General features: G+C 63.4%; 2 protein-coding genes across 2 annotated transcripts; one reads left to right on the top strand and one right to left on the bottom strand.

The window, feature by feature from the left end:
- The first annotated feature begins 913 nt into the window (after window positions 1-913).
- Window positions 914-2,979, top strand: INHA (inhibin subunit alpha). The gene is made up of 2 exons (XM_075755755.1): window positions 914-1,247; window positions 1,934-2,979. Exons 1-2 carry the CDS (start codon window positions 983-985, stop codon window positions 2,665-2,667), a joined length of 999 nt encoding a protein of 332 aa, XP_075611870.1. The 5' UTR covers window positions 914-982; the 3' UTR covers window positions 2,668-2,979.
- A 764-nt stretch (window positions 2,980-3,743) lies between these two features.
- On the bottom strand, window positions 3,744-8,491 carry LOC142602373 (gap junction gamma-1 protein-like). The gene is made up of 3 exons (XM_075756862.1): window positions 8,354-8,491; window positions 4,873-6,080; window positions 3,744-4,753 (listed from the first exon to the last, which is right to left on the bottom strand). The coding sequence occupies exons 2-3, from the start codon at window positions 6,053-6,055 to the stop codon at window positions 4,746-4,748; spliced, it is 1,191 nt and encodes a 396-aa protein (XP_075612977.1). The 5' UTR covers window positions 6,056-6,080; window positions 8,354-8,491; the 3' UTR covers window positions 3,744-4,745.
- Between the last annotated feature and the right edge of the window lie 4,801 nt (window positions 8,492-13,292).

Below are 13,292 nucleotides of genomic sequence, written 5' to 3'. Positions count from 1 at the left end.
GGGCTGCTGGATAGGGGGCACATGGCGCTGTCCCCATTAGGCAGGGGCAGGAGGAATGGCAGGACATGTTGGGTTCCCTCACAGCCTGCGCCCCTCCTGTAGCTCCTGCCCCAGGAGCTAGCCCACAGCCAGCCAATCCAAAGGGCACCATGGGATCCTTCTCCCAGCACTGCTGTGGGGTCTCCAACTGCCCTGGCTCTGCCTTGCCTCTTCCTTCTCCTCCCCCTGAGGCTGGACCAGCCTTCCCCAGCCCCAGGCAGTGAGAGGACCTCTTGACATCCTTGCTTCAGGTCCCCAGGACCTCACCAGCCTCCAGGATGCCCTGGAGGTGCCACAGCTCCCCCACCTCAGCCTGCCCTCCCCAGGGCCCTCTCCTCATGACCTGGCTCCCCTGTGAACTTGGGGCATCCCAGCCATCCCTGGCATGAAAGGGCCCAGCCTGTCACCCCCCAACATACCCCCCCACCCTGGGGCCTTGCAGGGCTCTGGTCCCCATTAGGCCCTGCCCAGATGCCCCTGCTGTGCACAGCCACTGCTATCTCCCACTGTCCCCCCCAGAAGCCCCAAATCTGCAGCTCCTCCAGCACAGGGGGCACCCAGCTCTGGCAGCTGCAAAGCTTGCCCAGGGTACCCCCTCTATCCCTGACAGCGCAGGAAAGCCTTCATGGCAGCACCCTGCCTGCAGCCCGGTCTCCCCAGCCCCACGCACCCACTGTCCTGGCAGCATCCATCCCCACCCCCCCCACCCCGCCCAGGCGCCGTCCCCCCCCAGACCACACTGTCCTTGCAGTCCTCACATTCCAGACGTCTCAGCGCTTTCGCTGCCCAGAGATAATATTCACTACGAGCAGACATTTGCGTCAGTGTCAGATAGGTCTCAATGCCACCCTGCCCTGGGGGGAGCACAGTGGGCAGACGGGCTGGGCAGGCAGGCAGGAGCCCGTGGCAGAGCTCCCCAAGCCGCCGGCCTGCTGTGTCCCCCATGGTCATGCTGCTCCTCCTGCACCTGCTGCCTGCCATGCTGCCCACCGCTGCCCTGGCCAGCTGCACCGGCGCTGGTGCCGACCGGCAGCTCATCCTGGCCAAGGTGCGGACGCGGGTGCTGGAGCATCTGAGCCCCCCGCTTCTCCAGGAGGAGCCCCAGAAGGACGCGAGGAGGGTGCACCGGAGAGATGTCCTTGAAAACACTGAAGTTGAGCCCGAGGAGCTGGAGGACACCTCCCAGGTGATCCTCTTCCCTTCCACAGGTGAGAACGTCCTGGTGGGATGGAGAGGGGGGAGAGGTGAAGCAGGGTGAGGGCTTGGACAGTGGGAATGTGACAGGATAGAGGAGCTGCTGTGGGGTTCTGCAGGAGAAGAGAAAGAGGGTACGCCAGGCTGGGGTACAGGTGAGGTATGATGGAGAGTCAGGAGGTGGAAAGGGATGGCAGGCAGGGACAGGCAGAGCAGCCTAGGACACAGGCAGGGAGAGGGGCCAGCAGCACAAGAGAGTGCCCAGAGGCTGGGCCAGGTGTGATGTGGAGGGATGGGGAGGGCTGAGGAGCAGGCACGGTGGAATAGGGTGGGATGCTAGGGAATGGGGCAGGGTGCTGGAGGATGGGATGCTAAGGGACAGGGCAGGATGCTGGGGGAATGGAGCAGGATGCCCAGCTATGGGGCAGGACATTTGGAGATGGGGCAGGATGCTGGGGGATGGGGGCAGCAGTAACAGACCAGCCTAGGGCACAGCGGGGCTCGGCTGCAGGCACAGTGCGGTGGCTGCTGCATAGCACCAGTCATCAGCTCCCCCGCACCGTGCCGCAGCCTGCACCGGCAGCCGGGCACCCTGCCAGCACCCTGGGGACCCTCTGCAACGTCCCACCTCCCATCCAGCATCAGGAACCCTCCCTGAGTTTGGGTGTGCACCCTGAGCATCTTTCCCCCCTCCCCACAGATGTGCCCTGCGAGCCCATGCAGCCGGACAAGCTGCTGGAGGAAGAAGGGATTTTCACCTACCTCTTCCAGCCCTCGGCGCACACCCTGAGCCGTGTGATGACCTCTGCCCAGCTCTGGTTTTACACCGGTCCCTCGGCTGCCCCAAACCACTCGGCCCCTGACGTGCTGACCCTGTCGCCGCAGGGCCGCGTGCCGGTGGCAGCCACGGTGGTCCAGACACCCGAGCACTGGACAGTGTTTCACTTCGCCTCAGCATTGCTGCCCCAGCTCTCGCAGCCACTCTTTGTGCTCCTCGTGCGCTGCCCCAGCTGCCCCTGCCTCGCCGAGGCGGACAAGATGCCCTTCTTAGTGGCCACCACCCGTGCCAAGGGCAGTGAGAGGGCTCGCCGCTCCGCCGTGCCCTGGTCCCCGGCTGCCCTGAGCCTGCTGCAGCGCCCGTCCGAGGACCTGGCCGCCCACACCAACTGCCGCCGAGCTTCCCTCAACATCACCTTCGAGGAGCTGGGCTGGGACAAGTGGATCGTGCATCCCAGCAGCTTCGTTTTCCACTACTGCCACGGGAGCTGCGCCGAGGGCCACGGGCTGAGCCATCGCCTGGGCGTGCAGCTCTGCTGTGCCGCTCTGCCCGGCACCATGCGCTCCCTGCGCGTCCGCACCACCTCTGATGGTGGGTACTCCTTCAAATACGAGACAGTGCCCAATATCCTGGCCCAGGATTGCACCTGTGTCTAGGACATCCTGCAGCCTGGCCCTGGATCGTGATCCCACCCAGGAGCAGTCGCTTGCCCAGGGGAACCCCAGCCCTGCGCTGCAGGGACCAAAGAGAGGGACCCAGCGGGGAGGTCTGGGCTGTGCCACCCTCTCCTGCACAAGCTGGAGTTTTGGGCTGCCCTGGGTACAGTCACGCTGTCAGACCTGCCCCGGGGCCGTCCCCAGCCCAGAACGAGCCAGGCACGGCGGGGCTGGGGCAGGCACAGCCTCCGGTGGAGGTACCAACTCCCTCCCGAAGCCAGCCTGCTGTCTGCAACCAGCTCAGCCCCCGTTTCTCCCCACCCGCTCCCCCTCAAGCATTTTTTCCCCCCCATAAAAAGGCTGGGGTCCCACTCCTGCTCAGAGTTCAACAGCCTCCTGGTGCACCCAGGCAGGGCCAGGCTGCCGTGGCAGGGATCGGTACGTGCCAGGGCGAGCCCACGCCAGGACCTCGCACTGGTGGCGCGGCTGGCGGCACAGCCTCTTGGAAAGTTTAACGGGAGGAGTGAAATAAACCTGTTCCCTTTACCAAAACAGCCTGGAAACACCAGCTTCCATCAGAGGCAGCCATGGAGGTGGAACGTGGTTGTACAGCGGGGTGCAAGCTCCATGGGGACTTTTGGCTGGAGGAGGGAGGGGACGGGTGAGCACTGCGAGAGGTGTCTGGCTACGACCCGGGATCCCAGAGAGGGGACTGGGGTGTGCTGGCCAAAATGGGGGCATGGTGTAGCTGGGTTTGATCCAGCCACGGGGCAGGGGAGCGTCGGGCAGGACAGCATCCCTTCAGCTCCTGGCTGCAGCGGGATGGGGAGGTGTGGGGAAGCCCTTCGCAGGGCCTCTCGCCGGCGACGGAACCGCGCTGGAATGCGGCCGGAGCAATCCCACTCGAGGGCTGATGCAGGCTGCCCCGGCCGCAGCCGCCTCCGCGCCACAGGAACGACTGAGTCAGCCCGGGGCAGCGGGGAGGGCCCAAGGCAGGCGGGAGGTGCTGCCCGCCCCAGCCCATCTGCGCAGGATTCCCTTCCCACCCCTTCCTCCCAAAGGACCGGATGCAGCAGTTCAGTACAAAACGTCTCCAGGCTTTACTAATATAGATATTAAAAAAAAAAAAAAAAAAAAAGAAGAAGAAAAAACAGAGTGACAATCATTTCTGAGTAAAAAGTAACGCTACAAAAATCCCCGTGTGACCCAGGCTGAGATGATCAGAAACACCCTGCTGGCGCCTGGCTGAGCCTGGCTCAGGGCACCACATCCCCCCGCCATGGGACCCAGGTCTGGCCCTGCGCAGGGGGTCCCAGCCCCACGACCAGAGCAGGAGGGGATGGGCTTTGGTCCGAGGGCGGCCGGCCAGGAGCGAGGCGGAGGTGGCGGGAAGGACAGCCCCTGCCCTCTGCACAGACATTTCTGAGCAGGCCAGCCCCGCAGCTCACAACCCCGTGCCAGGGCACTGCACAGCATGGCCCCCCGGCCATATCGGCACTTTCCAGCAGCGGTGCCGCCAGGACCCCTTCTGTCCCCTCCGCTTCAAGCATAATGCCAGCCCAGCACCCTGCCCCATGGTTTGGCCCAGCCAGCCGGACCCCAGGCTCGGCTCCCCAAAACCCCCACACCACGGGGGCAATGCCAGCATCACCAGCATGGCTTGCACGTGCACAGCACCAGCCGGCACAGCGGTGGGTGGCAGCGGGCATGGGAGGGCACGGGGAGGTGTGAGGAAAAGATGCTGTGGGAAATGGGTGTGGGTGACGAAAAGGGGGTGAAACACGAGACAGAGGGGCACCGGGCCAGAGCAGAGATCGGGAGCAGAGTATAAAAATGCCAGGGTGCACACGCTGACGAGTTTATAAAAATGTATAAAAATAAGATTCCCTTTTTGAAAATTAAGTAGGAATGTCACCCAAGGCCCCCTGGCCCACTGCTGCCCAGTGGGTCAGGGCTGCCTGGCCAGCCCTGCCGGGCAGGCGCGTGTCACCCTTCACCCCGAGCTCCTGGCAGGCTGGCTGTCCTGTAGTGGCGGTGGCAGCCGTTCCGGCAGACACCGCTGTCGTCCCTGATGGCATTCACAGCCCTGCAGAGAACAAGAGGCAGGTTAGCACTCATACCAGGGGAATGGCATCCCCTCCCTGGGGGCAGCTCCCCATAGCCCCCCACCCCAGTCAGCCAGACCCATCCCCCTCCCAGGCTCACCCGTGGTCCTCTCGCAGGCAGTGGTCCCCTTCTCGTGGGCGAGGTTGAGGCGGTTCTGCTCAACGGCAATGCCGTTGGCCTCGGGGCTGCTGCTGCGGGCAGGGCTGGGGGGCCGTGGGGGGGGCTGGAGGTGGAAGGCCACCTCCAGGTGCTCCTGGGCCAGGCGCAGGTGCTCACGCAGCCGGTCCAGCTCATGCGCCGGGGGAGCCCCGGCCAAGGCGAAGCGCCCCGCTGCCGCTGCCTGGGCCAGGCTCTCCCGGTAGTCCAGCTTGCCGTCGGGCAGCGGGGTTCGCAGCGGCTCCTTCTTCAGCGAGTGGTAGGTGGGGGGTGCGCTGGGGGCTTTCTTGGGGTACTGTGGCGCAGGGCTGCCACCAGCCGGGACCGGGGGGCCATCAGGCTGGCTCAGGGCGTCGCGGATGCGCCCCACGCCAAGGTGCACGAGCTCACAGAGGTTGAGGAAGAGGCAGAGCCCGCTCACGGCATACATGACAAGGAGGAAGATGGTCTTCTCGGTGGGGCGGGAGACAAAGCAGTCGACGGTATGCGGGCAGGGGCTGCGGCTGCAGACGTAGGAGGGGCTCACCTCGAAGCGGTACAGCAGGTACTGCCCGAAGAGGAAAGCCATCTCCAGCAGCGAGCGGCACAGCAAGTGCAGGACGTAGGCGCGCATCAGCCCGTCCTGCTTGATGCGGCGCCGGCCATCATGCTTCTCTCCACCCTCCGGGCTCTTCTCCTTCTCCACCTCAATCTCCTCAAAGATCATGGGGTCTTCTTCGTTATCATCCTCCGCCTCCTCGTAGTCCCGCCCGGCTCCCCGGCGCACCACTGGCATGCGTGCCCGCCGGGCTGCCGGCGCCCGGCGCCGCAAGGACTCAGGCATGCGGGCGATGCGGTGCATGGCAAAGCCCAGGTAGAGCACCGATGGCGTGGCCACCATGATGATCTGGAAGATCCAGAAGCGGACGTGGGAGAGTGGGGCAAAGGCATCGTAGCAGACGTTCTCACAGCCGGGCTGCTGCGTGTTGCAGACAAACTTGCTCTGCTCATCGTAGTAGATGGACTCACCCCCCACGGCTGTCAGCACAATGCGGAAGACAATGAGGACGGTCAGCCAAATCTTGCCCACGAAGGTTGAGTGGTTGTTGATCTCCTCCAGGAGCCGTGTCAGGAAACTCCAGCTCATCCTGGCCAGGCAGTGAGCTCAGATCCTGCAGGGAAGGGGCAGGCAATCAGGCACTGAGCAAACTCGCGTGTGTCTCACCAAGCCCCCCCAAACCACCACTTGGCACCCTGCCCTGCCCCTCTCCCAGCAATGACATCTCTTCCCTTACCCACCAGACCCATAAACACAGCCCTGCGTGGGCATCCATCTCCCCAAAACTGCGTCCCCCTCCCAGTGCCTCCTCCCTGCATTCCCATTCACATCCTGCTCCCGCCCCACCGCCAGCCAGGTGGGCAAAGGGGACCTGGGGAGCAGGGGAAAGGCTGTGATGTTCACCCGTTCCCTGCAGGACACATCTGGGGGAAGAGTCAGCGCAGCCGCAGCCAGGCTAAACACGGCAGCACTGGGCAGCGCCAGCTGGGGATTGTCAGGGAACAGGCAGGGGTCAGACACAGCGTCCTCTGCCCCAGTGCCACAGCACCCGTCTGCCACCTGGTCCTGGGCAGCTCCCCAACCAGTGCCGTACCCTGCGCCAGCACCCACACCCTCCCATGGGGGTCCACAGGCCCCTGGAGGAAGACAACAGGCAGGCAGCACAGCAGGGTCCGCTGCAGCTGCCAGCCCCGAGCCCCAGCCAAGGGGGGCTCCTCCAAACAATGTCCCCCTCCACATGCCCGTGAGCCAGGTCCTCTGCACCCCGCAGAGCTCTCCCTCAAGGGCTGGCTGTGACACAGCATCACTTTGCCCCACCAAATCTCCACATTGTGCCCTCCCTCCTGCAGGACCCCAAGCCCCAATCCTTACGAGCCCTCGAAGCCTGTGGTGGCTGGTGCTCAGAACACCCCCCAGCAGAGCAGGAGGCAGGAGAGCAATGGCGGGGGGCAGCATGGGGCAGCCAAGAAATCGCACAAAGTCCTGGTGAAGCAGCTGACACCGGAGGTCGGGGAGGAAATTACAAGGACTGTGCTGCAGCTCCCAGCCAAAGGAGAAGACACAAGGGGAGGCACGCCCCACCACCCTCAGTTTCGGCAGCTTGCTCATGAGCTGATGCCAGGGCAGCAGGTGGCAGGGCTGCCCGGGATAAGCAGAGGGGATGTGTCCCCACAGAGCCCCCAGCCTTCCCCACACCTCGCCTACTCTCCGGCCAGCCCCATCCCGTTGCCTCCAGCCAGGACACATCCCTGCGGATGACGGCTCCCACTGCACTCACGCCACTATTGTCCAGAGTAAGAGGATCTTTTGGGCTTAGCTCAGCCTGCTTCCCAGCAACCTCATCTAAACAGAAAGGCCCCTCCAAGCACAAGCACCTGCACCCAGGACATGCTCTCGCTGACAGCCTGATGCTCAGCGGAGCCTGCTGAGCCGCAGGAGGTGGCACGAGCTGGCAGCAGGGACCACAACCCAACCCATTAGGGCCACCATCCTCCTGTGGCTGGGCACCCCACAAGGTCTCGCTGGTGCTCCATCTCCCCAGCGTGAGGCCTTATCCCCCAGGACCCCATGGGAAGGGGGATGCTTTTTGTCAGCCTGTAGCCCTTGTCTGGCAGCAGCACACCACCCTGGCCCCAGGGTGAGGGGCTGGAGCAGGGGACAAGACAAGGGGACCGGGCAGGAGGGCAGCCCTGGGAGCTGGCAAGCCCAGGGAAAGCAAAAGCACACACGTGGGCACTGCCGTGGTGGCCAAGAAGGGGTGACACAGGGACGGACCACAGCGTGAGTCAGGAGCTGCAGTGGGCACAGCACAGAGCTCCCTGCACCCTCTCCCCCCGCCCAGGGCAGGTAGCCAGAGCCCAGCTCTCTGCGGCAGGGGCCAAGCCACCCGCTGCCTCATGGCCATGCCGTGAGTCAGGACCAACGCCACGTGCCTTGGCCAGGCCCTACACCTACAGCCCCAGCCCTACCGGCCCCCAGTGCCCCTGCCCGGGGCCCCCCGTCCTCTCCGCCCCAACCTGCCCTGTCTAGAGACCCCACCTCTCCACCCACATCGGGGCCTCCTGCACCCCAGCACTGGGCAGCCCACCCCGGGGCTCGCCAGCCTCTACCCGCCCAGGGGCCCCCGTCCCGCTGACCCCGTCCCGCTCACGCTGGGACCTACTGACCCCTGCCAGCCTGGAGACACAGCCCCCCCGACCCCAGCCTTCCCGGGGTTCCCAGCCCACCGGCAGCCTCCAGCCCTGCTGACCCTAGCCCCCCCGATCCCCCCTGCCCGCGGCCCCAGCCTCCCTGCCCGCAGCTCCCGCCCCCAGCCCTCCCGGGGAACCGACGCCTGCCCCACCTGCCTACCTCAGCCCCCCCGCCCCGTTCCCCGGCCCCACTCACGGCGCGCCGGGACGAGCGGCTCCCGCCGGCGGCGGCGGACAAAGCGGCGGGGCGGCGCGCCGCCGCCTCCCGCCGAACAAAGGGGCCCGGGGCCGCCCCGCCCCGCCCCGCTCCCGCCCGCCGGTGCGCACCGACCACCCCGCACCGAGCCGTGCCACTTGCCGCGGAGCTACCGCCCCGCTCCGACCCGTCCCGCGCCCTCTGGGTGACTCAGCCGCTGGGCGGGGCGCTGCCGCCCCCGGCCCCCGACCCCGGCCCCGGCCCCGGCCGCGGCTCGGGAGGCCGCGCAGCGCTGCGGGCAGGGGCCGACCCCGGCCGAAACTCAGCCGAGCATCGTGTCTGTCGGCGACATCAGCCGCGGCACACCCCGCTTTACAGGCAGCCGCCGAAACCCACCCATCGCCCGGAGGCTGCTCCCGGCCCACGGTGGACTGGCTCTGCCCCTCCGCCCTTTGCCTCCGGGGAGCTCGCTGGCTCCTGGGATGCCGCCACCGCCGAGGTGCGAAGCTGAGGCTTCCTGCTCGCCGTAGGGAAACGCTCCGGACCCCGTTGGTGCAGCAGCAGCTCCGGGGCCCCTGGCTCAGCCTGCAGGATGAGCAACACCTTCCGAAGGAGCACTGGGAAGCCTGGCCGCAGGGGGAGAGGAGGGAGCCAGCGCTCCAGCTGTGAGACTCTCCTGCACAATAACCTCCTGCACCCCGTAACACCAAATTCTTCCTCTCCCAGTGAAGAGAATGAGAGAGGATGGAAGAAAGGAGGGACCTGGTGGCACCATAGGACAGGCAGTCCCAGGCACATTGGGAACGTGGAGCAAAATGTGCCTGTATGGTGGGAATGTGCTTCAAATCTTTTGAAGCCTGCGCTGCTTCAGGGACCCCAGGTCAGGTCCCTGTAGCAGGACCAGGGCTGAGCACGCAGCGTCCCTAGTGCCCTTAGAGAGTCACCACTGCTCTTCCTGGGCAAAATCACCGCTCTCCCAAGGCCAGAGCAATGGCAGCAGTGGCTTTGAGCCACCACCAGCCATGGGCAGTCCCTCTGCCAGAACATCCTGGCCAGTCGCTTTCTGCGCTGCTAAAATTGGCTCTGAAGGTTTTTGTCGGGGCTGAGTCCCTGTGCTGGGCCAACCATGCCCATGATGTCCTGGGCAGAGCACCTTGCCCTCATGCCCTTGTGTGGGGACGGGGAGGGACGTTGGGCTCCCTTGTGCAATGCAAATAGCTGGGGGGAAGCTGGTGTCTGCGTAAGGTCGTGAAACGCTGCTTCTCCCCACTGAAGCACGTGCTCCCTCCTGCAATAGCGTTTCCATGAACAGGCACTGATGGGTGCAGCACCTCCACCCACTTCTTCCCTCCACCTCCCTGGGTCAGCTGCCGGAGAGCTGAGGCCAGGCGGCTGGGGCAAGGAGCAGGGTGGGAAGCGTGGCCACTGTGTCCAGCGTGGGTTTTTGGTTACTCTGGGCACACTGAGTAACGGCAGCCCTGCGGCTTCCTCATGTCAGTAAGAGCCGCCATGGCGCTGTCCCAGCACCCGCCTTGGGGCTCTCATGCAAGAGGATGACTGGAGCTCCCCTGGAGTGGCATGCTGCACCCCAACATGGGCACAGGTGTGTGCACAAGGGGAAAAGGGCCCTACTTTGGGCTCTTTTGTTCAATCCTTCCTCCCTCCGTGCTCATGGATGGGCCCTTTCCAGGTGACAGCTTCAGCTGTATGGAGGGAAGGCTGTGGTGGAAGGAACGGGTCTAACCTGGCCATAAAGAAACACCTTTTGTTGAATCCCCCATGCACACGACTGTGGCATTAATGTTTCTGGAAAGGCAAATGCCTGTTGCAGATACAGCAACAGACGCTCTAGGAGCAACCCCTGGGCACAGTCTCCATCCCAGGCCAGGAGCCACAGGTGGAGGTGGGTATGGGGAGGCAGCACACCAAGCACAGAAATTCAAGCTTTTGGAAGGATGCAGGGAAGCATTCAGGGTCAAGGAGGGGGCCAGGGGCTGCAGCCTGGCATAGAGGGTGGGAGTGGGGTCTGCAGAACGGGGAACTGCCAGCACGAGGGCCACATCCCAGTGGGCTGAGGAGGACGTTCCGGGAGGGCAGCATGCAGCCTATGTTGAAACTCCTGCTCTTGCCAGGTGGTTGAAGTGGCTTCAGGTTTTCTTTCCCCACAGTCACCACTAGTTTTCAAGCGCTCCCAGGTCTCGCCTCCAGCCTGGCTTCACCCCCAGGCAGCTGAGCAGTTTGCCAGGGGTAAGGGACCTACATGACCCTTTGACTCAGGTGCTCAGCGTGTTAAGAACAAGCCCCTGTAGCATCAGCATCACATTAAGCTGAGGAGCTTGACCCGCTGAGGCAACTGCAAACTGAGGCTGTTGCACCCAGAACGAAGCTGCTTGTTGGGCTGGGGCCAGGTACAGCTGCTGCAGCAGCAGCATTTTCGCACAGCACAGCTCAGCTCGTGCCTGGGCTGCAGGGCAGACCTTGCTTTGGGAGGCCAGGCCCAGGAGCTGGTGTTGAAGGTGCCCCGTGGACAGGCGTTACTGCGCTTGCCAGCATCCGGCATTGGCGTCAGAGCCCTCCGGTTTCCCTCGCAACAGTGCCCCGTGTGTTCCTGGGCTTTACCCTCATCTTGAGCTTGCGACATCCCAGTGCCTGCAGAGGCATCGCCCTTTCAGCCTGGGGCAAAGGGCAAACCCGCAACAGCCAGGAAAGGAAGGCGGTGGGCGAAGGGTGTTGCCCACCCTCATCCCTTCCCACATCAGCTGAGGCTGACGGAGCTCCAGCCCACTGTGGGCAGGAAGGATATGCAAGACCAGCAGCTTTGCGGGGTCTGGCTCAGAGGCGAACTTTGTAGAGGAAACAGGGCCATCGTCACCAACCGCAAAACCCAGCATCAGCCCCAAACCACGAAGTCTGTGGGGCATAGCCCAGAGCTGGAGCAAGTGTGTGGAGCATGGCAGGCGGCTGCATGGCCTGGCAAGAGCAAGGGGAGCGTGTAATTGAGGAGATAGTGGCTGAGGGGGAGTTAAGCACAGGGAAAAGGAGAACATCCATTTCTGGGACAAGCACTACAGCTCAGTAGGGACACGGCGAGAGCTCCCGCAAGCAGTCCTTCCTTGTTGCTCAGCCACGGTGCCATGATGGAGGCACCCTCTGGGACTCCACCACCAGATCCTACCTTGGCTGCCAGACACAGGGTGCCATGGTCAGCATAGGGCCCAGCACAGCTCTCGATAGCAGCCTCAGTTCCTGCTCTGATCAATAGGGCAGGACGGGCTGGGCCCTGCTACGGCTGCCTCTGCCTCTGGGGATGGTGTCAGTGCAGCAAATGGTGGGGCTGGGTGTCCCAAGCGTGTTTGCTCCGTAGTGGGGCAAGGAAGGGGCAAGGAAGCCACCTCCACCCTCCTGGAGCAGGGCCACAGGCGGGCAGCACTGCAGGTGGGCAGTGCACGTCCTCAGCAGCAAACATGCTTTGCCCAGATTAAACAACTTGGCTGGCATGGGGACAGGGAGCAGATGGCTCTGTTAAGGACTGTTTGTCCTGATACAGGACAGCTCCACGACTAGCTTACTAACCTTCTGACAACAGGCGGAGGCACGCTTCGTCACAGGACCGCAAAGGGCAATGACCCTCCCCAATAACAGGCCGAGAGAAGGCTGTGACGGCTTCAAAATAAAGTCCCCTTCCCTTTCACCCCCCTGCTTGATTATACAGCACAGTGGGGGTACACTGCACAGCCCCTGCCCACCTCCCTCCTGCTAGGCTCTCCTTCCCTGTTCGTGGGTGCTGACTTCTGCTGGCACCCCAGTACCGCACGTGGCACTCAAGCCCAGCCTGCGTTGGCTGCTGGAGGGCAGCCCGCGGAGAAGGGCTTTACACGGCCCCGGGCCGTTGCTCTGTAAACTGGGTAAGGAGCGTTGGCACCTGCAGGAGGGATGAAGCTGGCCAGGCAGGTCCGTGTGCCCTTTGCTGCTACATCTCCAGTCCCCTAGAGATGAGGCCAGCAGGCATATTCTGCTAGAAGTAAACAACCAGTCCCTCCATTCACCCAGTCTGATTAGAAACAAGGCTTCGTTAGTTAGACATAGTGCAAGGGGACTGACAGCTAACCCACAGGCTACGTATGCTCAAGGCAGTACTGCTTTAGAGGGCAGAGACACACAGCAGGAAGCACTGAAATAGCCAAACCCGTGACTGAGGCGTTATTTTCATCAATGAGTTGAACAGCAAAGTAAGGCAGGGCTGGTATGTGCCTGTGGAAGAGTGGTGGTAGCTTCAGGCTTATGGCAATGGCCAGCCTGAAGCCTGAGCCCACGGCTGCCTGCTGCCTATCTCCAGAGCCCTGTGGCCACCCCAGGACTGGGCATGCCTCCAGCTACATGCACCTCAAGAAGAGCCTGCTCCAGGCAGATGCAGGCAGGGAAATGCTGAGATTCAGACCAGCCTTGCTGCGTGCTAGCAACTGAGTGCACCCAGAAAAGGAAACGGGAAGAAGGGGGAAAGTCGAGAGTGTCTAAGAGCACAGCTGGGGGACTGCATACTCAAAACTGTGACAGGCAGAAGACATCTGCAGCTGGTTCAACAGATGTCACACCTTTTTGGAAATCCTGGCTCTCCTACGCAGCCCCTGTTCCTGCACAGCCATCAGTCAGGGCTGCCTGCAGTGCTGGAGTGGAGAGGCGTGTCAGGGAAGCCCTTGCACACACCCAGCTGATGCAATGAGGCCAGTTAATCCTATCGCTGCGCCTAGTGCAAGGAGCCCCACAGCAAAGCATTCATGATCACGAATTAACCACAAAAGGGTTAACCTGGTAACAACCAGGACAAAACCCTAAGGGAAAACAAAGCAAGTGGTTCATGAAGAGACAGGAGACAGGCTGTGGCAGTGCGTGTGAGCTTCCCTGCCAGTGGTCAGAGGAAGGCAGAAGAGCAGGGAGCTGT

The sequence above is a fragment of the Balearica regulorum genome, chromosome 6, assembly GCF_011004875.1.
Source record: "Balearica regulorum gibbericeps isolate bBalReg1 chromosome 6, bBalReg1.pri, whole genome shotgun sequence".
In the NCBI taxonomy this organism is placed as follows: Eukaryota; Metazoa; Chordata; class Aves; order Gruiformes; family Gruidae; genus Balearica; species Balearica regulorum.
Note: the sequence above shows the minus strand (reverse complement) of the source record. Positions and strands in the feature narration are given on the sequence as shown.

Coding starts and splice junctions, on each gene's coding strand:
- INHA (XM_075755755.1), top strand. CDS start 983: ATGGTCATGCTGCTCCTCCTGCACCTGCTGCCTGCCATGCTGCCCACC. Junction 1,248..1,933: donor GATCCTCTTCCCTTCCACAG/GTGAGAACGTCC, acceptor CCCTCCCCACAG/ATGTGCCCTGCGAGCCCATG.
- LOC142602373 (XM_075756862.1), bottom strand. CDS start 6,055: ATGAGCTGGAGTTTCCTGACACGGCTCCTGGAGGAGATCAACAACCAC.